This window comes from Malania oleifera, chromosome 3 (genome assembly GCF_029873635.1).
Source record: "Malania oleifera isolate guangnan ecotype guangnan chromosome 3, ASM2987363v1, whole genome shotgun sequence".
Classification (NCBI taxonomy): domain Eukaryota; kingdom Viridiplantae; phylum Streptophyta; class Magnoliopsida; order Santalales; family Ximeniaceae; genus Malania; species Malania oleifera.
The window spans coordinates 118,628,081-118,637,978 of record NC_080419.1 but is presented as its reverse complement, the minus strand read 5'-3'; the positions used below and the strand labels follow the sequence as shown (position 1 = coordinate 118,637,978).

The 9,898-nt window shown below is 34.4% G+C and overlaps 1 protein-coding gene across 4 annotated transcripts in view; it reads right to left on the bottom strand.

The window, feature by feature from the left end:
- Positions 1–4,245: 4,245 nt before the first annotated feature.
- The window catches only part of LOC131150842 (mitochondrial carrier protein CoAc1), a 34,991-nt gene continuing 29,338 nt past the window's right edge, over positions 4,246–9,898 (bottom strand). For all 4 annotated transcript variants that reach the window (XM_058101862.1, XM_058101861.1, XM_058101856.1 and 1 more), the window contains one exon: positions 4,246–4,613. In XM_058101862.1, coding sequence (XP_057957845.1) covers positions 4,512–4,613 — 102 coding nt within the window. In that variant the 3' untranslated portion in view covers positions 4,246–4,511. The remainder of the gene's footprint in view (positions 4,614–9,898) is intronic.

Sequence of the window (9,898 nt, the reverse complement as noted above, 5' to 3'; positions counted from 1 at the left end):
CTTACCGATCTTGATTTCAAAAATAAACTGATATAAATTGAATCCCCTTACCTTAACCCGAATTCCAACTACGAATTCTACGGCCCCCAAAACTACGAACCGAGACTCCAAAACCTACGAATCACAGTACAATACATGCTTACAATGCATACTACTACCTATATTCTGAATCAGAAACGAAAATCGAGTCTTACCTTGATTTTAGCCCGAAACCTGAAATCGCTCGAAACAGAATTTCGATACGCTAGAAACGTAGAGAATCCTTCCCTGATCCTTGCAGTAATGTCTGATTTACAAATCAGGAGACGAACGACGAAAAATCAAGGAGAGAGAGAGGGGGTTCCGAATTCTATAGAGAGAGAGAGGATTTCCAAATCTTAATCAAGAAGTAATCCAAAATATCTTTTAAAGGCCTTTGACCTGTGTGGATTCGTCGACGAATTGGCGTCCTCGTCGACGAGTCCGCCATTACCTTTATCGACGAAGAGGTGGCCTCGTCAACGAGCCTGAGATCCCCGGTTTCCCGAAATCTCTCGACTTCTCCTCATCGACGAGTTTTTGAATTTCGTCGACGAGAAAAGAAGGTACTTCGTTGATGAACTTCGACCTCGTCGATGACCTCTACTCAATTCCCCATTTTACCCTTCTTTCATATAATTAACTCATATATCACGGTTCGGGTTCTTAAAAGAATTATTTCTTAAACGCAATTCCTGTCGTTAGTAAGTAATATGAAATAACTGTATGAATTCAGTTTTAATTTTTTTTCAACATTTGGTATTCTTCAATGATTTCAATAATACAATGAATAATAAGTTATTTTTTTTATTAAAAGCTTATAATTAATTTTTATTATTATATAATAGTTATTTTTATTAGTTTTAATGTTATTATTATTATTATTATTTTTGTTATTATTATTTTTCATTTTTAAACTAATTTTTATTCTTAAAATAATGATTATTATTTTTTCCCTTTTTTATTATAATTATTGTTTTTTTGTTATTAACATTTTATAGCAATAATTATTATATTATTTTGGCCTTTTTCTATTATTATTTATGATGTTATTGTTGTTGTCCTTATTTTAATTGTTGTTTGAATAGTAATAAATATTATTCTTAGTTTTTATTATTGTTATTATTAGTTGTTATTGTATTTATAATAATAACTATTAGTATTATTATTTATTTTTTTATTTGGTTATTAATTTTTTTATTATTTTCACAGTAGTGATTATTATTAGTGTAATTATTATTTTGATTGTTTTTATTACTATTTTTATTATTTTTATAATAATTATTATCCTTAAAACAATAAAATCATTTTTTCCTTTTTATTGTTATTGCTCTTGTTGTTATTATTACTTTACATTAATAAATATTATTTTTATTGTTATAAATATAATTTATTCTTATTGCAATTTATCATTAGTTGCTACCATTTTTACTATAATAGTAGTATTTGTTATTATTTTTGAAATTTTTTATTATAAAATGAGCCTGAATTCCATGGAATGAAAATCAATTCTACCCTATTTAAATTAAAATCATGATTCCTCCATTCACATGAATCGTATTCCGATCAGAATATGATTTCATTTCATATCTGATCGGAATGAATATCAATAAATATCTTTCAAGGCAACCAACTAATGCTATAAATTTGTTCATATAAATCATTTTTTTCCTTTTATTTTTATTTTTTTAAAAAAATTGGTAATATAATGGAAGAATATTTGGTTTTACATTTACCATATATATATTTCTTCTCATTTCCTATCCAACTTTAAAATCATAACAAAATAGTTTCAAATTTTTCCCAATAAAAATATGCTTTGAGGAGATAAGTTCTAATAGTATGCATGTCATACATACATACATACATACATACATACATACATACATATTATTATATATATATATATATATATATATATATATATATATAATAATGTTGATAAGAGGAGTGGGTGGAATTCGTGTGCAAATGGGAATAGATATATAAGATAAGGAAGGCAAGTTGCAAGATCAATTGCATGGACTCATACGCAGTCCTAGTCGCTGTCATGTCCTTTGCGAGCTAGGGAATGAATTCAGCTCTCCTACCCCAGTTTGACCTAATTTCTCAATACAGCTCAACCTAGGGAGGGATTGGGAGAGAGAGTGCGGATTATTTAATGGATTAAGTTGGTCGGTAGCATGTTACGTCTACTATATTAAAAGCGTATAGTATGTACGGCTGTAAGTGATTTTATTTAAGTGATAAATATGCGTTGATAACTTCAAAATCTTAGGTTCGACTGATGAATTATTAAAAATATGTCAGTGCATTAAAAAAAAAAATTTTGTCAAAAAGAAAAAAGAAATTGTAGTACATGTGATGGAGGCTAGGCTTTTCAACAAATTTTAAGTTAATTGGTTTCTTTGACTGGGTTCATTTTCAAAAACTTAATCGTGAGCTACCGACTCAACTCATTTCTTAATAAAGTTGATTGTTGGTAGCATGTTATTTAAGTAGCGAGTACAAAGTCGATGATTTTAAAATCTCAAGATCGATTCCTCATATATGATTTGTCTCATAAATTCTTAGAAATGTGTTAGTGAGCGACATTCTCCTGATTTGGTATTGTTTGGATGCATCTAAAAGACTCGCAAATGTTGAGGTTGAAGTTTCGAATTAAAAATAAAATAAAATAAAATTATAGTATGTAAGATGGTGGCTAGGGCTTTTCAACAAATTTTAATCCAGCTGGTTTGGGAGCCGGGTTCATTTTAACGTGTAGGGCACGGCATATATATATATATATATATTATATAGTACATCACGTGAAAAAAGACTGTATCTTCCTCGTCTTTATTTTTTACCTCAATTTAGGAGAGTTGGTCCTAAGGACTAGGTAGCTCCATGTTACTAAAGTTGGCCTCAGTCTTAGAAATTAGGTTCACTCTTTTTCTTTTCGTCATTGTCCTAACGTGACAGACTACGTGGCAAAAGGATATAGGAGGACTGTAGATCCGTGTACTCTAGTGTTCACCAACCCCTAATGAATGATATTGAAACATGACCTAAATTGTACAATGAGACAGAATTCAATTTCTATTTCATATCCTTTTTCATTTCTAAAATTCCAACGTGGCAATTTCACGATAATAAGTTTTGTCCGTATAACTAGAAGTTCGAGTGAGTCAAGCTTATTCGCTAGCTATTTAGACTCTACTCGTCCCCTAATTCGACACGACTCAATTCTACTCGAATTCAAATTATTAAATATTTTAACAAGTCGAGTCAGAGTTTAATAATAGTACTCGAGTCGAGTTTCAAGCTTAATCGAACTTTCTAATTTTATTAGTTTTATATTATATAATATATATTTAATACTATATATAAATTATATATATATTTATATATGTATTTTATTTATAATCGAGTCGAACTCAAATTTTATGAACTTGCACCTGAATTAAGTTCGCATTTTATAATTATGAAGTCAATCAAATTTGAGTCGAGTTCGAGCTTAACAGGATCAAGTCGAATTAGAGTGTTTTACTATGTCAACTCAACTCAAATACACCCTACCCTATAACATATTTTACTACTTAAAATTTAAAAAAATTATATTATGCATCTCATGTTCAAGATTACCTCCTGCGACAATGCTAAAAAAAAACCTCACTCGCTATTAAATAATGCATATTTCCTTGTAACAAGAGTTGAAAGGCATTTTTTCAAACATAAAAATGGAAAGATATAAAACTTTTCCAAAAATATATTGGATTTGAATTAACATTAGATTTAAATAAAATATAATATAAAATTATTTAAAATTTATCCAAATCACTACAAATATAAGTTTAAGATCCAAAATTCATACTCCCAAACGCAACTTCTAAATAAATATATAATATTTAATTTACAAAAACACTTCATTAAATACTAAAACAATAAGTGTAATAAGCATATTTAACATTTAAGCATTAAATGCTACATTTGCCTTTAATTTTTTTTAATAAAATTAATACATGGGCATTAGGTTTCTTTTAGAATTTTATTGGGCTATCTTCAGACTTCCCTAGAAACAATACATAAAATTGTAAATTAAGAAATTTAATCATATTAACCCCTTTTTTGGGGTTAAAATGTGAACTAAATGGCTGCAGTGCCCCTCTGCAGAACATCATTTTCTTATACATAATAAGAACAAAGTGTGATGAAGGGTTACAAACCCACTAACGACCATTTCAATGAGTATAAAAAATTGCCTCTATTCTCACAAATTTACCAGCAGTCAAAACCAAACCATCACAAGGAAAAAGACACTAGTCATGTTTGCTTTCTTTCCCAACTATGAAAATAAGGATACACAACTAGAATCAGAAGTGGATATGGATGCCATTTTGAATATGTAACATAGTATTTTCACAATAATCAGCAGCCTCAGAAGGCATTGTGTTTGTATGCGTGTGTTAATGTGAGTATTCTTGGGTAAGTAGGGTTTCTCCATGGATTATTCAAGCAGTCGATACAGACTGGGACTTCTGTCGAGGAGGAACCCGCAGCCAACCCTTCATCGTGTCATATGCAGTGAATCCAATTGCCACAGAAGGAACAATCTAACAACAAAACACAGGTACACAAGCTCCGCTAGTCAAGAGGGCTATTCCATACATATAACAAGAAGAAAATCGATGACAAAGAAAGAAAGCATCCTATTATTTTCTTCTTTTGTTTGCTTTTTCTTTTCAAGCGCACAAGATACCATCGCCATGAGGCTGCTAGGAATAGATTAGTTAGAATGAATTATGCAAAAAATTATGTTGATACCATAAAAGCAAGTAACAATGTGACATTTTGCAATTTCATAACAAAGAATATAATAACTGTTTGCAAATTTCACCATGAGAATGTCTATTTCTTTCTTACTACATGTTGACTGAAATAAATGAAGAGAATATACAAAGAATAACTGTTACCTATATATTTCCAAAATTTTTACCATATTCCATCTTATTCTAAGGAATAGTTGATTCAACAAACCAAGTGATCACTGATGCATAGTTCACTAATTGGTATTAGCAACACAAAAAGAACATAGTTCACTAATGCATTCATAAGAGATCACAAGAATAAAAAACATATGCCCATGGATTAAGAAAAGCGGATTTAAATGAATTCTATAAGCAATTTGATGATAAAGTACAGAATGCAAAACAAATTCAAAACATTAAAGATGATCATGACGTACAACAACTCAATTTAAGGATATTCCCTTTTTTTAAAAACAAAAGAACAAAGGAAACCAAAGCTCAGCGGCCCAACTTTTTTAAGTTTTATTTGTTGCATAATCAAATGAATTAATGTAAAATATAGATGATTATTAAATTTTACTTTATATACTAAGGCAAAATATCAATGATCATTGAGTTTTTTATTCCTGCATAATTACATAAATTAATGTCAAATATATATAATTATTAAGTTATACACCGGCACAACTCTATAATTTTTCCACGTTCAGGAAAAACCAGTTGCAAAGAACAGGCAGAACAGAAATTTGGTTTGTTTCTCCCAAAATGCAGACAGACTTTTTCTTCTAAAAAATAGTATCTTCTTTGGAAAAGTCACTCATACACGTCTAGAAGCATGGATTTGAGGTCTTAGATTTGGATGTATGTCGTTGTGCAAAAATTACACTTTTTCTAATACACAAAAATCAGAGCCAAGATCTCAAGCACAAGGTCAGAAAATGCGAATGAAAATGAGCCAAATAGAAAGGAAAAAAAAATCAAGGACTACTCCCAACCAAAATTTTGGCCAGAATCAGTGATTAAATTCAACGAGTTAAAAATTATCAAGAAACTTGCATTTATACAGGTAAAACTAGCAAATAAATTCTCTAAATCCCAGTATGCCTCGAAAATTTAATGGTATTGTGTCAACAACTCTTATTCACAAACAAATGGCAAAAACAAAAAAAAATTGCACATAATTGATGATGCTTCTTCACCCCAGGTACTGTAGCCCTTCGCAATGAGATGCCTTAATTTTTGAGAACAAGAATCAGCAACAATATGATGCCTCTTGAAAAACCAACACACGGACAGTGCAGGCAATAATGAAAAATAATCAATGCACTGAATAGAGAAAAATTACATCTACAATCCAAACAATGCCTTAATTACTAGAGCTGCAAGGTTCAAGAAAATACCTTGATGTAATTGATGGCTTAGTCCGGCAAACAACTGTCTCCAACCATGATTACGGACAATAGTGACAAGCCCATCGATTGTGTTCCTATATCTGACATTACCTTGAGTTGAAAGGCATCAGATTTTCAACCTGGAAAAAAATGGCCCAGGTTCAAAACCCAGAATCTACTTGAATTTATCAAGATTTCGTAGGTAAAATAAATAGGGTTTAATTAACTTCAAATACTCATTCATTCCGACACAAAAAAGAGGCAGTCCACCCAAATGAATAGCAGAATAGGCAATGCTTCATATTAACTATTCACATTTCACCTTTCTTTTGTTCACATAAGCTTGATACCATCAATCATTACTCAATTAAGTTATTTCTATAAAAAACTGACTAAGATAACTATGTGTGCATAAGATGCCAGTCCAAGCAGTGACAAGTTCTCAAATAATTTGACCTCCAAGCAAGTTCATGTACCTCTATCATCAAGGGACCATCCTCAATAGAAGTGATTATTTTTTGGGAAAGAAAAAGAATAGTAAAGAGATTAGAACCCAAAGTATTGAACCACTTGATTAATCAAATTACCCAGTTGGCTGAACATCAAACCTGGCAATTCCCAACAGGTCAGAAGCTGACAGCTAGGTTTAAGTGTGCACAAGGATGAGTTCATCGTGATGTAGGGCAGCAAGCAAGCCAAAGAGACGAGGGAGAGAGAGATCGAGGAGAGAGAATTGAGGGGGAAGCAAACAGTAGGAAGAGACGAATAAAAAAAGAAAGAAGAGGAGAAGAGACATCTGCAAGAGCAGACAGAAATTAGGCAAGAATAGAACAGAATAGAACGAAATAGAATAAAAGAGAAATGAAGCAGGAAGAAAAGAATGAAGAGGGAAAAAAAGATGAGATGGAGAAAGTTGAGAAGAAGTGCCCTGCGGCGAGACCATCATAACATAACCCAAGTGATTAAAATTACTAAATAAATAAAATATCCGCCAACTAGTATACAATCCTATTTTTTAATGTTGTTATCACCAATACTGATCCCTAGAATTATTTGCACAATCGCTCCATCAAACCTCCGGGCTCCGTTGGGTTTTCACAAAAATTGGAGCTCCAGGAGGTTGGTACAATCGGATGGGGTCGACGAGATAGCGATAAATGATAGTCATGAGCCATTAACTTATACTTTCACATTGTCTACTTTCAATTGACATGCAAAATATCAAAAACCAAATTATTGAAATCCTCAAGATTCCAATCCAATAAAGTCAATAGGTAGAGAATATCAAACTTTGCTAGATGATTGATGGCTTAGGGTCTATGTGTCACAAACTTGGTACAAGATTCAACAATTTCATCCTCTAAAAAGCTCTTGCTTTGCATTGTCCCAATTTTAACAATCGAAATTTTGTTGTTTGGTCCTGCAGGACCCTTTCTATGGGTATGAACAGTTTGTTCCAATCGTAATTGCGTGCTCTTCAGATGGTCACACAGAGGAACTAAAAAATCCGGACACAACCAATTGGGAGTTTTTTTCATGCATTTCCACATTGTATCCATAATGCACAAAAATAAATTCAAGTTAACTTGAGAATTTCTCTTTTCTCTTAGCCTCATAGTAGTCGCATAAGAACAGGCACATGGTCGGTTTGCATGAGACTTGATAGCAGGGCTCTTGTGGGTGGTAGAGAAGCTCATGTTGTGCAAAAAAAAAAGTGTTCTTGGGTTCTGAGGGAGAAAGAAGGCGTTGTAAACCGAGTCACTAAGAGATGGAGTAGTGTGCAAAAGGTAGCTTGTCAAACAACTAGGAAAATTTCTGATAAGGAACAACTTGTCATGCTAAAGCAGAAAGGAAGAACTGTGAATTAAAAATAACTTTGACGGCTTACGATCTGAGTTAGAAAGGGGTGAGGGCGGGCGCTGAGTCAGCAACATAAAGCATTGCGCCTTGTGACCTGTGGGTCAGGGGTTTCGAGCTAAGAAGGCCCTCGTCACCGAGGTAAATTAGGGTAAGAGGGAGCTTGCGATCTAGGGGGCGGTGAGTGCCAGCCGCGCTCCGCCGGAACGGGGGGTGCCGGTTGTAAGCAGTTAGCACTTATGGGCCTGGAGGGACGCCCTTTGTAAGCGGGCTTAGGTGAGTGATACGTAGTTCTAGGGTCGTATTGCGCACAAAGCACCACAATAGCCTGTATCGTGGTGCTAGTTTGGGATGCAAATCGGGCGGGTGTCCCTTGTTTCAAGTGTCTCATTGGAGAACCAAAATAAGAAATCAATAACAAACAGTCTCGAGAATTCCACTGGGAAACGCAGTCCATTGAACAAACAATATTCTCATCATAGGATAGAAGAGCACGGTAACCAAGTTCCAAGAAATCAAATCATCTGCAAAACAACGAAAAAGGGGAGCGCAGTTTGTAGGAATCTCCAGTTAAAACAGAACCGAAGATCCTGCATAAGGTGTTCCAAAAAGTCAGAATTAAAAAGAAACCTGACTAGTTAGAGGGTGTGACAGAGGCGCGGATCTGGTTAAAAAATAGAAATTGTACGTCCACGAAGGAGAAAAGTAATAGTAGCGAGAGCTGGGGAGCAAATGGAAGTTTGATCCAGGGTCGAAACGATGCACCAGTGGCGACCCGGCTCGAGCGTGACAGAAACAGTCATCCGAAGAGCTGCGATGGTTCCAAAAAATTCAGAAGGAACCGGACGGGTCGGGTGCTGAATGGGTCTGGGATCGTGTTTGCCTCAATTGATGAAAGATATCACACACGCTAAGTGGGATGCATCATACCACAGTCAAAATCGGGCCGGGTGGCTAGCAGAGCATTACTCCTCCGAGCAAAGTCCAGTAGGGCCCAGACCCGCAACCTCCGATGCAATGTTGTAGGGTTTAGGCCGTCGAAAGCCCAAAATGAACCCGTGGCAATGGGAGCTTAATTCCAACTGGGGAGAACACGGGCGGGCTTTTCCCTGCGGGTCTTCTTGTGGGTGGCAAGATGAACCTTTCCCAGGAATTACCGCGAGCCTCCCACTCAAAGCCAAATTCCAAAATAAGGAGTCGGGGCCCTATTAAATTGAAATTTGAAAAGGAGATTGGGGAGATGGAAAATAAATTTTTTCTTAGCAAAGGAGGCAGACTCACTCCTTATCATAAGCACTATCATCAAATAATCACTTTTACAAATCCCCAATTGTAAACTTTTCAGGTCGCAACTTCCTTCTTGACTAGCCTCAGTCCAGCTAGGATATTGAGAGAATTCAAGAAGATTTCTTTGGGAAGCTTAGGAGGAAGAGTTTAAAATACACCCGTAGAGTAGAGACGGAGTAGAGTCAAACAACCCCAATTTATGTAAGGAGGTTTTGGGGTTTGAAATCCCTTCTCACTTTCAAATAAAAACCCTCCGCGGTAGGTGGTTTAATGGAGTGTCAAATGAAAGAGAAAGTCCACCTTTGGTGAAATAAGATTGTTTCTAATGGGGCTAGAGCACAAGAATAGGACACACACATGGAAGAGGTCCCTCTGGAGTGGGTGTTTGAAATTATAAGAAAGGATGGATTAAAACTTTTTTTTTCATTTGTACATTTCAAGTGGGAATGAGGCCATGTTTAGCATGATGATGGCAATGAGAAACCGTATCTTTAGAGTTGCAAATTTCCTTCCATCTACACTTGGCTTGTGACAGAAATGCCCCTTAAATCATTC